The sequence below is a fragment of the Mirounga leonina genome, unplaced genomic scaffold, assembly GCF_011800145.1.
Source record: "Mirounga leonina isolate KUSES-001 unplaced genomic scaffold, KU_Mleo_1.0 Mir_169, whole genome shotgun sequence".
Classification (NCBI taxonomy): domain Eukaryota; kingdom Metazoa; phylum Chordata; class Mammalia; order Carnivora; family Phocidae; genus Mirounga; species Mirounga leonina.
Window position 1 is genome coordinate 2215464 of NW_023270431.1, and position 19334 is coordinate 2234797.

Genomic DNA, 19334 nt, shown 5'->3' on the forward strand with positions numbered 1-19334 from the left:
TAAATAGAAGGAATATCACTGGGTGACAGAAAGGAAGCAGCATGCATTCAACAAGGATTTTCTAAAATCATTGTTTCCAAGAGGGAAGTCGTTCAGGTTTCAGTCACATAGCCTGCTACAGTATTTGAATGAAACTACAGGGCACCTTATAACTTTTTTATGTGTACACTGTTATTCATCCCTCTGATCTTTTCAGGGCTTTTAAATGTTTTCTTTTTTTGCAAGGTTTATTTTCCATTTCCTTTTTAATCAACTGCTTCTGTTATTTGAAGAGAGATCTCAAAGACCTACTTTTCCTATTGGCTGAAGAAGAGTTATTTTGTGGAAAAAAAAAAAACTAATGTAGAAACATTTGAAGGATATATTTTTGCATGTGTGAAATTCAGATTTCATAACTATTCACTTCTGCTGGAAGTTTTAAAATTCTCAATTGTAATGCTGAATGTGGGTAGAATTTTACTAACTGGAATGTACCACGAAAAGCCAGTGCCAGGGGTGGCCATGGAAGGGAAGGTGTAAGGAGATGGTGGCCCACTTAGCTATTGTCATACACAACTTAGTTTCTTAGTTACATGCAACTCACCCTTTCTTACAACGGTTCATATTCAATATAGAACATCTCTAAGGTTCTCTACCTTATTTCCATAATTATTTGAAAAATAGTAGAGAAACCAGGGCTGTTTTGTCTTTGAACAGAGCACTGAAAGGCCACACTGAAGGAGACAGTGAAAGTAGTGGAGAGTGTTGAGAGTGGTGGAGAAACCGAGAGTTACTTCCCCTGGGAGCCATTCTTGCCCCCATCCTGCAGGCAGCAAAAATGGAATCTTTTTTCTTTTTTTCCCTTGAGGTTCAAACTCAGAAGGGAAAAGGACCAGAGAACAAGGATTTGGAGCAATTTTAAAAGCCCACTTTAGAAAGTTTAGAACCACTTGGGAATATAGACACTGGAACACACTTTCTCTTTCCTTCACATTCACACAACAAGCAAAAGTGCTACCTTTTATGCATAGAGATGTTGTTTCAAAATGGCTTTTGGCACATAAGAGGATGTTTGGGAGAGCATTCTAGCTACATTGTGGTAAGTATCGGGAACCCTGTAGTCTTATGCTTTGACCATTTGTGATCAGTAGCACATAAAGGTCAAACTGTTGCTATAGGTTTTTGTCTTTGTTTACAGGTACAAAATGAATTGTCTGGCCTGTATAGGGAGTTAAGTCTGTATCGTCCGCCTCTTTAGCAAGCGTTCAATGCTCAAAACACTGTGCTACCAGATCAGATCACAGAGACTGTAGTGAGAGGGTGTCTGGGTTAGTGGTTGAGGAAAGAATGGTCAGATTGGCTGGAGAAAGTTCAGAAACGGCTCAGAGGACAGAGGTCAATGATGGAGAGTGACTGGGAGGCAGAAAAAATAGGAACCCATCACTCAGAACCCCCTCAAAAGGTTGGCATCCAGTGCTTCAGCATTATCCCTGCTTCGCTGTATCCAGACGATGGTTCAGAATGTTATGAACCTTCAGTGAGAACTGTTAACCTCTGCTTTGCTTTCATCAGGCGGAATAACAAGCTGTTCAGATGGTGGTACAAGTAACCGGGATAGCTTTCGACTTGATGATGATGGCCCCTACTCTGGACCCTTCTGTGGCCGCGCCAGAGTACATACTGATTTTACACCAAGCCCCTATGACACTGACTCCCTCAAAATCAAGGTGTGTGCACCTCGTATCTGCATTCCGTGTGGTTTGTCTAGCACTGGAGGTATGATCTGTGTCAGGAAGTACAAGCATGGGCAGCGGGGAGGGGTGGCGAGTGTGTTCTTCTCCACAGTGGGACTGAGGACTGGGTTCCTGTGGCAAGAATTTGAGCAGAATACATGAGGTGGGATAGGGGAATCAGATTCTGTTGAGGCTACAGCCTAAGTTGCTGTCACGGAGGTAATGCAGAATCCGAGCCTATCAGGGGAGAAGAAATTGTTTACATTTTTCTGAAAGCCAAAAGACTCACAGGTTACTGGAAGCGCCCAGCTCTGCCTGATACTTGCTGGAGTTAAAAGGAGAGAGAGAAAAGATGGCGATATCAGGCAAGAGCCGCCCACAGCAACTCCCTTGGGAACCAGACTTGGTTGGGCAACTGCAGTGCTTAGGTTAGTTGCTATGAATAACCAGACATCTTTCTCCCAATGATATTCCCTCCTGAATTCCCTCTTCTTAACTCTTGTTCTCTGTATTCGTTTTCTATTGCTGTGGAACAAATTTCCACAAGCTCAGGGACTTTAAACAACACAAATGTATTACCTCACAGTTCTATAGGTCAAACATTTGGTCATGGCCCAACTGCATTCCCTGCTTAAGGTCTCACTGGGCTAAAATCCAGGTGACAGCTGGAGCTGTAATCTCCCTGGGGTCAGGTCCTCTTCCAAGGCAGAATTCAGTTGCTTGTGGTTGTAGGACTGAGACTCCTGCTTTCTTGCTGGATATTGTCTGGGAGTCACTCTCGGACCCTTGAGGTTGCCAGCCATGGTCCTCTCTGCAACATGGCAGTTTGCTCCTTCAAAGCCTGCAGGGGAAAAGCTCACTCATGTTTCAAATCTCTTCAAGAGCTCCTACCTGATAAAGTCAGAAACACCCAGATAATCTCCCTCTTAATTACAACATTAACTAATTTGGGACAGTAGTTACATCCGCATAGTCCCTTGCAACATAAAATACAACATAATCATGGGTGGGAAATCCATCGTTTTCATAGTCCTACTCACACTAGAGGGGAGGTGCTTTTGCAATCATACAAATAGAAGGTTTGGTGCTAAAGTATTTTATACATGTTAAATTATTCCTTTTAGTAACACAAACTGATATAGCTAAAAGGACAGAAATTATGACTTTTCTATACTATCAACACCAAGCCAATGTTAACCAGCAGTTATAAGTTATGAAGTATTGATGTTATTATTTAACATTCAAGACACTCTGCTCTTCTCTTTATCCCTTCTATTGTAAAAAACCAGAGTAAGCTCAGCGGGAGAATGAGGAGAACATTATTTTCCATAGTTAGCTCCTTAGTCGTTTCTATGAAATGATCTGAAGTCTAAGTTAAAGTTTTGGGGAAGGAATATTTGTAGCCTAGTAATGTTGGGGGAGGGTGTAGAAGGGAACAAATTGAACACATTTTGACTCAGGAGAGCTTTCCACCTTCCCTATAATACCATACCAGTGCCCCACCACTTATGCTGTCTAAGGTGCTATTTGTAGAGCTCTTGCAGGACACAGTAAGAATCCCCCAGTTACCACTGAGGATTGAATGCCATCGTTTATATCAAGGGTCTTATCCATAATGAAATTGGGTCTTTGCTTGGTGACCTGTGGGCTTTCCCGGAACGTATGCTTTTATAAGTTTAGAGGATAATAGGAAGGATGCAGCATAGAGCTCCCATGCTTAGAAACCTCCCCTAGAGCTTCTGGGGATTTTCTAGGTCTGCTTAGCTGATCCCATCTAGCCCAGGATTTGATTCCCCATGGTTAAAGGTAGGAAGAACCAGATGAACAGCTCATAAGGTCAGACAAGCAGATGATCACAAATCAGAAAGATCAAGTCTTTTAATCACATTGACAATGTGTGTTTTAGATGGAAGAACACACACTCATAGAACATGAGGAAAAGACATTTTTAGTAGCAGACTCAATGTTTTGTTTGTTTGAGGGTAGTCCCCGTATCAGAATCTATAATGTCCTCTCCGGGGTAGAAACTTGTAAGTCTCAAAGGAGGAAATATGACTTTTAAATGTAGGCACTGTATTTGTGTAGAAATCAATTTTCTTTACAAAGAAGTACCCCTGGGGGTTTTCTAATCTTGCTGGTAACTGGCACCCTGCAGCAATCAGAGTCTTTGAGATGAATGAAGAAAAAGACCAACTGGTTTGTCCATCCTAATGGGCTTCATTCGTATTTCAATCCAAACTCTGTTGTGAAGCTCAATCTAAGTATTATCTTCTCTGAAATAATTCAGTAGCATAATTTATCCTTAGTGCACACACACATACTTTTGTTACACGTTTAGATATACGAAGCTCTTAACAGTTTCACGATTTTAGACGAATGCAATACTTTAGATGGTTTTTTACTGTAAATTTTTCAGATGAACTAGAAGCATGGACAGAGACTTCTTTTTCTTTCCCTTCCCCATTTGAGAGCCCCTCCAGGAATGATGGCTCGAGCTTTGCTATATACCTATTGCTTTGACAAGATGAATGAAGAGAGCATCATTTTTTGAGTTCAGACAACTGACTGCCATGAGTTTGGGAAGTTATTTAATGTTTGCATTTCTTTTCCATAATATTTAGAGTTATAAAGATACCTTGTATATGTACTTAAGAAGTGTGTCATGGGCATAAAATGACTCACTATATGCAAAAGTACTTTGTAAATTCCATTGTGCCCTACAATTGTAAGTTCATAAGTTGATATACCAAAAACATAAAGATGTCATCAAATGCATGTAGGAGCTTTTCTTCAAGCTTGTTGAAGTGTTCTTCATTATTACTAGCAAAGAGTTCCCTTGAACTTTTAAAAGAAATTTTCTCTTAGATTTATTTCTGTTATCAGTAACCTCCCTTATCATATTCCCTCATCATTCTAATTTTCTATGATTCCGTTCTTTCTACTAATTGTCATAGCACCAAAGTTCTCTGAAAACTCACTGGTATATTTCTTTGTCTTTAGAAAGGAGACATCATAGACATTATCTGCAAAACGCCAATGGGGATGTGGACAGGAATGTTGAACAATAAGGTGGGAAACTTCAAATTTATTTATGTGGATGTCATCTCCGAAGAGGAAGCAGCCCCCAAGAAAATAAAGGCACACCGAAAGAGTGGAATAGAAAAACCCAAGACTCTGCAGGAGTTCTTAGAGAGGATTCACCTTCAGGTTAGCAAACCTGTGACCTATTTGATGCTGGTGGCATCTGGATGGAATAATTGAGGAGAATGGATCAGTGCTGGTACAGTGGTAAAAAAAAAAATATATATATATATATATATAGGACTTACAACAAAGAAAAATCCGTTTTCCAAGAAAACTTCTTATTTCTCCTTTATTACTTTTATTACACAAGGACAGGTCTTGATATAACCTCCCTTGGACTAAACTCTAATGGTACTTAGCAGTGACAGTAGAGATTAATGTTGAGAAAGTGCAGTGAAAAATGAAAAATACCTAGGAGAATAAAAGGTCCAGAGAAAACATGTAAATGAGAATGATAAAGAGAGTATGAAGAGTAAAGGTAAAAATCCAGAGAATTGAAAGGAAACAGGGAAAGAAAATTACATTTTCTATAGGGCAGAGATCAAAAGCAAGTCAAGAGAAGAAAGCTAAATGTAACTGTTTCAAAAGCAATTTCTTAGGAGATAGTGATCATTAAGCCCCCATGATGATTATGTTAAGGAAACTGTATTGTCTATATTTATAATCCAATTATTTTCTTGTTATATTAGCAAAATTTTTATGAAACCTCTACCTCATTAAATGGTGTATACATACAATTTACCTAGCCTCACTCAATTTACTGTTTTGCAACCCATTTCTAATATTAATGCAGCAGTACTTTGATAGTTTTCAAAATTCATCAAGGCAATAGCCAATTAAACTTTTCTTAATTGTTTCTCCTGAGTTATCTAGTTACACTCCTGCCTGTAGACACACTACCTAGGCCTTCTTGTTGCCCCCCAAATGTGGTACTGCTTGGATGAAGTACAAAGTTTAAACCCTGCTTCTTCTTTTTGTTTGCTCTGTGACCTATGAGAAAACCAAGGTCTAAGGAAGTGAAATAACTTACTCAAGAACCCACAATCAGATGATTATGTCAGAATGGGGATTTTGGTTTCTCTGTTCTAATTCAGTGCTCCTTCTAAGAGACATTATTTTTAAAAGAAGTGGTACTTTCTCTCTCTCTCTCTCTCTCTCTTTTTTTAAAGGGGCTGGTAGTTATTCCTAATTACTTAAAACTTTTATGCTTCCTCTTACTCAGTTTTGGTAACCAAACTAAGGATACTGAAATTATGATCAAGTAAAATGGAAGGAAGTTTTGAGCAAGCTGTAAAGCATTCAACTTCACTTTGCATTTTTATTCTGTTAGAGAGAACAAAGGTTACATAAATAACATACAGACTCAGAAATCAGAAGCCTATGAATTTTAAATTAATATATATTGATGCAAATGATGGACAAACTATACATGCTGAGAAAAGAAAACAATACTTTTCCTAACCACAGTGCTTTTATGCTTAATAAAAACTTTTAATTAAATAGAAAGTCTGGAATTCCTTAGGTTTATATAATGACTTTCACCAAATGCTAAGTCTATTTTTCATGCCTGTTTCAAATTCATCTTTTAAACTACCCCAAGAAGTTAGTGAGGGTAAATTATTTTTGCAAGCCAGCAAACAAGATGTAGATTCAGAAATATTACTATAATTATTCTTTTAGAGGCATTTTATTGATAGAGGTAAGGACACGCTAGCTTTGTCAATTGAACTATTTGAGAAGTGAAAAAGTGCCAAATGGGATGAATGATCCAGCTATTTAATTGATCCATGATTTAGCACTGCACGGCTTAACGTAATTATTTCTTCTTTACATTTGTCCTTCCAGAAGGTGAGAATTCTCCAACATACTCTTTTAAATGCCCTAGAGTTCGTATGTGGAGAACTAGTACAAAGCAAAGTTAAGCAAAAGTTCTATCGGTGCCTTTGGTTTCCATACGCACTTCTACACTTTCTTTAAATCTAAAGAGAACTAAAAATAAAACATTTGAATCTGACTAGTTTATCTTATACATATTTTTTCTCCCCCATAGGAATATGCCTCAACACTTTTGCTCAACGGTTATGAGACCCTAGAAGATTTAAAGGATATAAAAGAGAGTCATCTCATTGAATTAAACATTAAAAACCCAGAAGACAGGATGAGATTACTATCAGCTGCTGAAAATCTTCTTGATGAAGAAAGTAAGTGTGCACACCTACTTTTCTCCCTAGCTGAAAATCACAGTTCAATGTAAATAGTAAAATTATTAAAAACAAAGCCCCAGTTTTATTTACAGAGAATCCCATAAAGCATTCTTTCCCATAAAATAAGTATTTTCTTATTTATTTGGAAACAACAACTCTGGTCGAGTCTATAATTAGGAAGAGGACTTTTTTCCCTTATTGGACTCAGAAAATGAAGGGACTTTTCTGGGCATCTCATTTAGATTCTGCAGAGCTATTAATTTACACACAAGTGGATGTCTGCATTCCCAAAGACTGAGGGAGTTAGAGACAAATATTTAGTGACAGCATGAGCCATTAGTGAGAAATGTCATATGCAACTTCTGTAGAACAGCGCCGAGCATGGCTCTAAGCTAATGAGCCTTCGCGCCACACAGGAAAATTCATTTCATTACCATATAGTCACATCTTGTATGTGTTTATAGTATTCTTTCAAAATGTTATAATAGCTTGCAAAAATATTCAGCACTCACTTTTATTATCTGAGATGGGTCTCTGTATTTGTAAGTATAAACTGAAGATGAAGTAATGCATGCACATTCACTTACCAACTGGGTTTATAAAGACCGGATAGCTTTTGTTTCTACAGGTGCCCAATCTGAACACTCTTCTTACTAAATCTGGTCAGGCTTCTGAAACCCTGAGCTCAGGACATAGCAAACTCCACAAGGAATATTTCCTAAGGAAGAAAGAGGGATGTAGCTACTTTTAAAGATGAAAAAGAACTCAGATCATCTAATCCAACTTTCTCTTTCAAAAGTTATATTGCTCATAATCATTAACTACTTTTTTTGAACCTGTTCTCGGAGTAAAACTTTGAGCCAAGATCTTTACATTTATTATCTTCTTCAATGTGCTCCACAGTTTTGTGAGTTAGAGAGTACTGTCCCGTGTTTATAATGAGAAACTGAGAGATAAGTAACTTCTCTAAGCTCATACACATAGTAAATCGTGGAGAGCCAGGGCCAGTGTTTGTGATGCTACTCTACTTTCTACAAGTAACAGCCCAGATGGAGAGCAAGGAGGAAAGTTGTATTTAGGACCCAGGCCTCCTGACTGTCTCGTGGTAGGTTTCCTGTATCCTGTCTCATATACTCCAAAATGGGCATAGTTACACAGCACGTGTTTATACACTGGCCTTTTTATCTCGCAGGAATAAATTTACTTTTTTAGAAACTGCATCTCACTTTATTCTTACTTACTGTCTTGAGTTTGCACAGATCTTCCTCCTTTTCAAAGAGCTTTCACATGTAAGACTAATTTGACCCCTCCAGAATTTATTTCCTCTTAGGCCCAGGTGTTTATATGCATCCTTTGAAACTGTGGGGGCTAGGAGAAGGGGATGAGGTCACAAAGGCAGACAAAGGTCAACTTTAAGAAAGTAGCCAATTTACTCAATAGTACAAGCCAAAACAAAACTGATCCATGTAAACTGACGAGGCAATATCTCTGGGGTAAATGAGGCAGTTTCTTTCACACCCTGTCATTTCTAAACATGGCTCCTCACTAAATAATGTGAGGCTAAGAAATAGATTCTGTAGATTTCTTGGAATTGATAATGTTCGGTATCGTTGTCAATACCCTCCAGAATAATTTGATGTTGAAGTAGTGGGAGGGAAAAGGTATTTTTTGAGCACTTGTAAATACATTGCTTTTCTTCTGTAATACCATCCATATAGGTATTTTGTCCATTCCACAGATGAGAAAACATTTCAGAGATGAATTTTAAAAAGGCCAAAAACAGCTAGATAAGTAGCAGAGCTGAAGTTTTAATCAAAGGCAGTCTGCTATAAAAATCCAAGTTCTTTCTTCCACACATGCAAACTGGTAAATATAGAAAGAACAATGAATATCTGAAAATTGAAGTTTTCTACTATGCCAATTTTCTCAGGAGCTTCAGTTCAGTTTTCCATCCCAGAAAGTGGAAGTTAATACGTAAGTGAGAACAGAAACCTTGCAACAACATTACTGCCTGAAAGATGCAAGACGCCTATGGCCGCATTGCAACAGGCCTGGTGACTAGGAAGGGCGAGAGAGCCTGGGTGAGAAAGGGTTTCAGCCATAAAACAGTGCTCAGTCTGGACCCACAGCGGGAAGATCGGTCCAGCCCTGTGGATTGGGCCATGGATGGTGTCCACTTAATTTCTTCATTCCACCCCCCTCATCCCCCCTCTACTTTCTATGTTAATGAAAGAATAATGATGTATAGATAACATCATATGAGAGCTAGGTGCAATTTGAAAACCCATCTGACCCAAATGCTTCCCTTGCAAGATGGGGAAACTAAAACCAGAGTAGCTAAGTAGCTTTCTCAAGGTCACAAATCTAAACCCAGTCTCCCACATCTATTAGAAACACATCGTACTATGCCCTGGAAACAAAACACAGTATCTCCAAAGCATGATATAAAAAAGTACAAATCCCCCAAAGTATTTCCCTTATAAGACTTTAGAAAATGGTATGTGAAGGTCACTAAAAGTTGATCGTTTAATAAAAACTAGTAATGTGCAAATATATGCACACAAAGCCAAATTCTGGGGGGTGAAAAATAGAAAACCAGTGTTTGTTGTTAACACACAACCCTGAGATTTTTCTTATTTTAATCTTATGGTCTAAAGTAGTACTAGAATATACATTCAAAAAGATGCATATTACATGTTAGGCTATTCTGACTGAAAGCTATTTATCTTGTATGAAACTGCTTTGCTCAAGAAATAAAGAAGAATGACTTCTATTTGTTGATAAGATGGTGAGTTCTGATGATTCGGCACCATGCTGCTGCATGCATGCTTATTTTTATCTATTCTCTACTCTGTGAATCATATCTCCTACAACCATGCTAAAGATTAAATGCACAACCTTCATGTACCTTGAAAGATAAAGACCTTGAATATATGGTTATATAAAACTAAGATATTATTAAAAACAACTGCATGTCACAGTCATAGGTTAAAAATAGGTGTGTGTGTGTGTGTGTGTGTAAGAATGGAGCATGCAAATTGGCCAGGATTTTATGTATGCATTTTATCTTGATCACTGAATATAGTCAGTTTGGGGAATGTCAATAAATTCCTAATTTAAAACCTCAATGCTTCTTAGATCGGGAACTGGAAAGTTTTGCTTTACTAACCCTTCACTATAAAAATTGAGGAGAGTGGACACCTGCTTGAAGAACAAGAGCTTTGAGATGATAGAGGAAAAACTACAAGCCCCATGTGAGCCTTTAATATATCTAGAGGGACCAAGAGGAAGGGGGGAGTGGGACAGGGACAAAAACAGAAATCTAATACTTAGAGCAAGCAATTTTCCTTTTCTCTTAGGCCAAAATAGATAGCACTGTACCCACTCTGACCCTGAACATGTAAACTGGATTAACACTTTTTAGGTCACCGCTTGACAGGAGGTAAAGGTGTTTCTCCTACAAGCTGATAGAAGGGCTGGGTGAGTGGTGGTAGCACTGATTACAGGATTAGCTCTGGAGGAGGATAACAACTTTGGGGTTCTGCAATCCCGCCAAGGCCAATACCGAGGTATTCTGAATTCGCTCCCGTGTTGCATTAGAACTGGGCAGAATTAGGTCACTGGCTCCCTCAGCTGGGAATCTAGATGAGGTTAGAAGGAGAAGAAAAATTGGGGTGACACTCGGCTTTTGAAGGAGCAAAAGAATTATTTGGTGCACATTAGGATTGCTCTCTTTCTCATCTGAATTTTAAAATGATTTCTTTGCTTTGAATAAAGATTCCCAGTAAGAATAGAGAATGTGTGTGTGTGTGTGCGTGTGTGTGCATATGTTGTTCATAAACACAACCTTCAGGACCCCTTTGCTTGCTAATAAATGCCTCTTGCAAATAATCAGAGTTAACTGCTATTTATAGTAAATATTTTCTCTTTATTCTGAACTTGTTCCTCTCTTCCCGCATTTAGAGGCACTTTGATGTGTCTTAAAAGTGTGATGAGAATGTGTACTATTGTCCTCAGGGAAAACGGGTGATGGAAATAGCTTGTTCTCCATATAAGCACAGGAATAATTACATTTTAAATTGGAGGGAAAAGATTAAAAAAACAACCAACCTAGTAACTGAATAAGCAAACTGTCCTGGAAGCTGTGTATCATATATTTTAGATAGCTGCAACCTCTGTTGGCAGTGCTCAGTGAAGAGGAGAGGGGTTTGTGTGCCAGGCTGTTGGCACCAGCTGTGGTCACAGCAGCTCCACATTGCTCAACTATCCCCAGTTGTGCCTTCCCGCCTGCCTACGTGCCCAAAACGACGCAGGGCAAGAGGCGAGTCCCAGCCAGGAGCCTGGACCGCGAGCTGCCGGCAGGGGAGACTTGTAGTTAATGCCAAGCAGCAGCCCAGCGGTCGGTCTGACAGCGGGCCAGGGTAGCCTGGCGCCCTAGCCCCTGACATGCATGCCTGGTGTTCCCAACCCCCCTGCCGTATGATTTGGATCTAGATTCAAGAAAGGTACAGCTTTTCAGAAACACAGGCTAACCATCCACATATACACAGTAGAGAAGGCACACGGGCATCTGACTTTTATGTATTTATAAATACATTTAATATATATTTCTAGTTATAGCTGTTTAGCTTTATGCAATTCAATTTCTTCAGATTTCTTGTTGGTTTTACCACCTCCCCTGAAGATTTAATTTATGATTGATGCCATATTCTATATAATAAAAAAACAACAAAATTAAATGTAAACATTTTTAGTCTTCCATCAGAGAACAGTGCCCAGAGGGGAGAGTCCATAGAATTTTCACCTCAGTCACCTAAGGCACTTGTAATGTACTTGTTTTTATATTGCGCTATGATTGCGTACTAGGCATGACTTTGTATGATTACCCTGGTCAAACAAGACAGAATCCTCTAAAGCATATGCCTTCCCCGAAGCCCCTAGTTCTGTGCTCTGCACTGAGTAGACAGTTTACAGATACTTGCAGAATGAAAAACAAAAACAACAATAAAACAACAAATGCTTGTGGAATGAATTAAGATTGAGGAAATAGAGAGACTTGTAAATCGTAAGGAAACTTTTTTCTGATTATAAAACTTTAAGTCCCTAGCAATCCCACCTCACAGATAGAAGTGTTTGCAGTAGGCAGATGCATCCGGGTGCTCAGCATCCGGGTGCTGCTGAGCGATTAGATCTCAGATGAGGGTGCCTCTGCCCTTACTGAGGCAGTCAGCAGGGTGCAAGGGGAGGTTGCTGTGAATGTGAGTGCAAAGATTCACTCCGTGGCCCACATCTCATCAGAAGGTAGACTACGCTGTTAAGACGCAAAGAGAGATGTGCAAAAAGAGGGAGCATCATTTCAACTCCTATTCTCTCACGGCCTCAGGAAAACAAGAGCAACTGGTTGTTATTCCATGAAGGGATTCCTGTTTTCCATTTGTTGTTTTTCCAAATGTAGGTTAGTATTCAAATGACATGAATACCAAAAGTCACTATTGTAAAACTAACATGTTCAGGTAATTTAAGGATGTGCTTAAGATGAAATCAGAAATAACTAAGAGTCGCGCCATGTTGTCTACTGAATGTCCCTCCTTGGACAACACTGCCTCTGGACAAATAAACACAGCCGTAGATACCTGGAGAATGCCCGAGTTTTGTTCTGAGTGACTCAAATGGGGCTCCAACATGAAGCTGAGGTTTTGAGCCATCCTCAAAGAGGATGACATAGCTTGGTTTTTCCTCTTTGGAGATGGCACCAGGCGAGAAAAAGGGGACAACAATTCAAAGAGCCAAGAGGTATCTTCATTTGAATTTCAACGAAATTTCTTATTTGATCTTTAGTTGCTACTTCTTTTAATTAATCTAAACATCACATTCTTTTTATTAAAAAAAATTGTTTATTGAGCACTTTCATTGACCAGGCATTTTCTTATGCCCTGTAGATTGCATTATTTTATATTACCCAAAAGAAACAGAAGCCCAAAGAAGCAGAAGCTTCAGACCTAAGGCACACAAGACAGTAAAGTCAAAATCTGGATTATTTGGGTGAAGAAAGTTGAGAAAGAAACCTATGTGAATATAGGACAGATTTCTCTCTTTAGGATATGAGAACTTTTTCCCAGAATTAGGGTTTAGTTTGAATTCCTTAAAGCTTTCTTCACTTTTAGTATAACTGAGATTGCCTATTCCTAATTAAATGTCGCAATTCCAATATTTTTATGAATAATTATGTTAGCTGTCTTCTGTTTTACTCTAATCACCATGCCATTTTATATCTTTATCAATGACTATCTTAAAATGTTGAACCATGGGCTTTACACAATTCCATAAAAATTTTGGTAAGAAATAATATATTTTAATATTCAAATTAGTTCTTTATGACAAAATATTTCCTAAATAATTTTCCCTTAACGTAATTATTTTATTTTCATTATATCGAGTACAGAAATGTTTGGGGTTGCTTTCTGGCCTTCTTTTTTTTTTTTTTTTTTTTTAATTTTATTATGTTATGTTAATCACCATACAATACATCATTGGTTTTTGATGTGGTGATCCACGATCCATTGTTTTCATATAACACCCAGTGCTCCATGCAGTACGTGCCCTCCTTAATACCCATCACCAGGCTAACCAATCCCCCCTCCCCCACCTCCTAAAACCCTGTTTGTTTCTCAGAGCCCATAGTCTCTCATGGTTCATCTCTCCCTCCAATTCCCACCCCCCCATTTTTCCCTTCCTTCTTCTAATGTCCTCCATGTTATTCCTTATGTTCCACAAATAAGTGAAACCATATGAGCTTTCTGGCCTTCTGATTATGCCTGCTGTTAGCTGGCAGCAATAAAGAAACACCCTTTTTCAAATTATTTAATAATTCTCCAATATACCCAGATTTGAAAATGTATAGCCTTTGGAATATTTGCAAACCATGCAGGGGCTTTATTGAAAAACTGTACCATTTTAATTTTTTTGTTTTTTAATTAAAATATAAGACATTATAGATGATGTGAGAAATATAGAGAAAATCTATCTAAAATTTTAACACTTCATGTGTGAATTATATGCATAAGTCTATAGGTCTTCACATAATTTTGGTAATAGAATACTTAATCATGTATATTGATTTTTTTTAACTTAACATATTATCAGAAACATTTTGATATAAAAAAAGATGCACTCATTTCTCACATGGCAAGTCTGTAATTTTGGAGGCAAACTGTTTCTTATCCCAATGTGTTATTTGCCTGGTTACTCAGATGATTGGACCATGGGCCAAAACTGATGAAGGTTATAGTTTCAATTTCTAGGTGGGTCAGTTAGCTTTACTCTGTTTCATGGCCACATGAAGGGACTAAATGACTTAGAAAGAAAATATGGACATATTAGCATGAATTCAGCCCCTCTGCTGGAAAAAGTATCCATAGTACAAGACCTAGGTTTGTGCCAATCCCGAAGTCATTAGTGTCAGGATGGAAAAAAACAAAAAAACAAGAAAAGGAAAACCCTGACCCTCCAAACACAAAAACTGAATGCTATATAGCTTTCATTTCCATAATATAACATAATGACCTGCCTTTTCTTTTTATAGTTACAGTTGAGGGGCTCCAGCTGATCACCTGCCTGAAATTATTGCCAGCCTGGTGGGAAGCATTTGAGGAGGCAAAGTCATGTTTTCATTTCACTAGGAAATCATTTAGCAAATTGCTGCTATTCTGTAAATTACTGTGCTGCATAACTTTCATACTGAGAAACTATTTCCTTTTTCCATAAAAACTGCAGATAAAGGGTTCCTATAATAAATAATCTGTATTTAAAACAAACCAATTCTGAGAATTTAGAGAAGGTGACATAGCATTTCTCAGGCAAAAATAAAAACAAATACATTTTACTACCAATATTTAAAAATGACATATTCTCTGTTAGCGTCAGATTTTCATTCATTGTTTGTTTACTTTGTTACCCTTTAAGGGGAATGGATAGAGGCTTCCGAAGACGAAATAACAAGCTAAGTACTTATTTTTTGAAAGAAAAAGAACTAATTTTGGAAATCAGAGTTCTTTAAGCCCAAGTCTTATATCTTGAAGAGAGTCCCACAATCAGTAATCAGCCTAAATAGAACACAGTATTGGAGCAATTTTTATTATGCTAAGTCCTGTTTAAAATGTCGGTCTGAAGAGCAATAACTAAGTTCTTTTAATTTTGTGTTGAGGTGATAGGCCCAAATATAATCTGGGGAAATATGGCCTAGGATCACCCTCCAAATATGGTGAATCACTGCTGAAGTAGCAGGAAGCATTACAAAAGGACTAATTTTTCTGGCCTTTTCCAGAAACACTTGGATAATGAAACACAGAGCTGACTGACTGATATTCACAAACACTAGTGAATATTAAGAAGATTCTCCCTAAACTTCACGGTTGCTAAGACTTATAAAGAGAAAATGCTTCATGGTGGCTAAAATTTTTAAACAGTCACATTCGATGCATATTAAAATTAAAGCTCCTGATACCTAGAACTAGTTTTAATAACATTACTGGCCTTAAATATCTGATACTTGAGTCCACAGTTTAAAAAAGTTGTGGCAAACATGGAGAAAATTCAGAAGAATGGCATAAACATGGTTTTATTGTTGCAAATTAAAGCTCTGAGGAAAAGGTTAAAAGAACTGTTATGGTTCATTTTGAAGATGAGTAGACTAAAATGATCTTTATCATTTTTTCCCAACCTCTCTCAACCTGTATTCCTCGTCTAAACCACAGAATACAAAAACTAATGTGACTCTTTTCTCAATTCTTCTGTGGATGGTACATAAATGAGTACCATTCTAGATACATTGAGAAGTGAATTCATTACATACAAGGATGCCTTAGGGCACCACGGCTCAATTCTCTCTCGTAAAGGATGTTGATAAACATTTGGATGCACAGTAGAACATAATGTTGGCAAGATATCTGAAGCCTAGAAAATGCATTTAAAAAAGCAGGGTATCTTTGGCGCCTGGGTGGCTCAGTTGGTTAAGCGACTGCCTTTGGCTCAGGTCATGATCCTGGAGGATCCCGCGTCGGGCTCCCTGCTCGGCAGGGAGTCTGCCTCTCTCTCTGACCCTCCCCCCTCTCATGCTCTCTATCTCATTCTCTCTCTCAAATAAATAAATAAAATCTTTAAAAAAAAAAAGCAGGGTATCTGTAGACAAGATAAAGGATGGCTTTCCTAAAGATAAATTACTTAGCATTTTACTTTTATAAAGTCTATTGAGGAAAATTACAGTTTCCTTCTTGCAGGATTTTGGAGTTGGGATTTACTTTCTTCTCACCAGAATTGGATGAAGCGCACAGCTTCTGAAGGCAGAGGTTTTGTCCCACCCTGAAATGTATGCGTTTGGTTCTTCCAAAGTGGAGTTATTCAAATGTCTAAAGCGGAGAAGCTCTGAGGTTAGATATGCTGATAGAGCTGACAGGTTGTGGCCGAAGATACATCTCCTCCCTGAGGGACCCATCTCATGATGCAGAGAAGCACACATTTACTGGTGTCAGGGAAGGCAAGGAAAGAAACTGTACACTGACCAAGAGAATTCTGATGCTAAAAGCTTCTTGAGTAAGACTTCATAGTGCTGCTTAGGTTCTTCAAAATATCTTTTGTTACATCTCTAGTATTAATTTTTTTCAAAGAAAGAGTCTGTTGAATCTAGAATACTGCTTTGATAACACAGTTACCAATCTGAATATAAATAATTGTTCTTCGGAACTACAAAGATGTAGAAGACTAAATAAGGCAGAGTCAATGAAAATGGTGGTGTTTTACTATCTAAAAGCAACCTGGTTTCTATGCTGATTTTTCTGGTGAATGCAAACATAGAAAAATTCTGAACACTTTAAGTTTTATTACTTAAATTCCAAGTAACTGAAGTCCTACTATACATTGTTGCCCAGAGTGATATTTTATTCATTATTCCACATTATCATGATTCCAGAACTGTCCACAAAGATCACTATTGAGTTGGATTTTACATTTAAACCACAAATGACTTTTTCTAATGTTACTTTAAGGAGTATTTGGACAAGGCATCAGTCAAACTGTGGATACAATCTGCTTTCTCTGGCAACTTATCATTAATGTAAAATGAAAGTCCATATTGATCTTCGCTTATGCAAGCAGTTCACATGAATTCCATGAAACTGCAAGTGAGCAAAAAAAAAGGGCAAACTTTGTCTTCTAGGAAAGCAGGGCTTGAATATTTGAGTGCAAATATCTCTTTTATAATAAACAAATACATTGTTTACTCAAGGAAGTTTCAAATGTGATGAAGTCAAGGTTGGTACAGTTAAAATAGCTCAAAGACGAATGAGTACATGAATAAAACTTGTCTTGGCTTCTCCTAACTGCTGTCCTCTTTTCCATTTACAGCTATTCAAGAGCAAGAAAATGAATCTGTGCCCCCATCCTTAAGCCCAGACATCTCCTTAAATAAGTCACAGTTAGACGACTGCCCAAGGGACTCTGGTTGTTATATCTCATCAGAAAATTCAGATAATGGCAAAGAAGATCTGGAGTCTGAAAATCTCTCTGACATGGTACAGAAGATTACTATCACAGAGCCAAGTGACTGAACACACATTCTCAACTTTATATCTATAGATGCATTCCATTTTAACTCTACTTGAGCTAAAAGATCAAATAGGAGAGAAAGTAAGCATTTCCCGATACAGCCTAAAGTTAAAATGTTTTAATCTAAATGATTTTACATAAAAGTTCATGTCTCTAACATTCCCAATTATTGTAAATAGTATGTATATTTATTATTTTAAATGCTACCTGTTAATATTTCACTTGCCTGTGTTAGGAAAGGTATAGTGTAAGTCTTTGATATGTGTGAGATAACTTTATTCAGCTTTAAGTGTGAAATGATAAATTCTGCAGGAAAAAAACTCCTTTTTTCATACCTGTCCATTCTGCCTTTGTGTCTGTTATTCAACAAATAGTAATGGAGCATGTGTTTGTTTAACCAACTGTCCAAGCAGCATTCACACTCATTTTTATACTTAATGGGAGAGTGTGAGTTAATACTGGAGACATTTTATCCTGATCCACAGTGGAGTTTTAGTAATTATTTTTTGTTAATTTCTTCACTGTTATCTGGTATAAAAGTATAGATAACAAGATATTGTTGATTCTCATTTAGTAAAATGAATTTTAATAATTGTACAGATGTTTCATTTTTAATTGTAAATATTTTTAATTGTGAAATACCCTAATTTTAATAATAAAAAGAACTATGTGCACTTGCTATTTTCCAGATTAGTGGTACTTGAAAGTATTTTTATATTAGACCTCTAGACAAAATTTCTTTTTTTTTTTTTTTTTAAAGATTTTATTTATTTATTTGAGAGAGAGAGAGCATGAGACAGGGGAGGGTCAGAGGGAGAAGCAGACTCCCTGCCGAGCAGGGAGCCCGATGCGGGACTCGATCCCGGGACTCCAGGACCATGACCTGAGCCGAAGGCAGTCGCTCAACCAACTGAGCCACCCAGGCGCCCAAGACAAAATTTCTCTTAACAGTGAGATTCCCAAATGAATTATCTCACCTCAGTCTGTCTCCTGAACCCCAGATCTGTGTTATCTGTCTTCTTGAATACTTCAACGTATTAGTCAGCTCAGGCTGCCATAATAAAATATCATAGACTGGGTGGCTTAAACAACAGAAATTATTTTCTTAGAATTCTGAAGGCCAAAAGTTCAAGATCAGGTTGCAGCATGGTTGGATTCTAGTGAGAGTTCTTCGGGGCTCACAGATAGCTGCCTCTCACTGTGTCCTCTCACGTCAGAGATAGCAAGCTTTCTGGTGTTTTTTCTTAGAAGGGCACTGATCCATTCATGAAGGCCCCACCCTGACAACCTCATTTAAACATAATTATCTCCCCAAAACACCATCTACAAATACCATACATAAGGGGTTAGTGCTTCAACATACAAATTTGTGGGGAAAGGGGTCCAATTCAGCCCATAGCACTCTAGAAGCTTCAGATCAACATACCCAAATCTTGGGTTTTTCTCTACAATTTTGTCTCTCCTTTTTTATTCCAAACAAAACTCTCTCTTTAATGACACCAATACCCAACCAATTACCCAAAACAAAATCATTTCTCACTTCATCTCACGTATACCCTTCTCATACAGATTCAGTATATAATCAAGTCCTACCTCTAGAAGCGCTTTGTCATTCATGGCTTTCTATCCATTCCCATGGTTGCTGTCTTGCTTTGGAAGTTCATGAGCTCATGTATGAAATAGTGCAATAGCTTTCCAACTGACCCCTATTCTACCAGTGCCCTACCTTTTAATC

At 37.9% G+C, this 19334-nt stretch overlaps 1 protein-coding gene across 3 annotated transcripts in view; it reads left to right on the forward strand.

The window, feature by feature from the left end:
• SAMSN1 (SAM domain, SH3 domain and nuclear localization signals 1) overlaps positions 1-18300 on the forward strand; it is a 248619-nt gene extending 230319 nt beyond the window's left edge. For 2 of the 3 annotated variants that reach the window (XM_035015131.1, XM_035015132.1), the window contains 4 exons: positions 1552-1706; positions 4713-4919; positions 6847-6997; positions 17399-17601. In XM_035015131.1, coding sequence (XP_034871022.1) covers positions 1552-1706; positions 4713-4919; positions 6847-6997; positions 17399-17601 — 716 coding nt within the window. Of the gene's footprint in view, positions 1-1551; positions 1707-4712; positions 4920-6846; positions 6998-17398 lie in introns of all 3 variants that reach the window. The other variant, XM_035015130.1, reaches the window with a different exon arrangement.
• The last annotated feature ends 1034 nt before the right edge of the window (positions 18301-19334 follow it).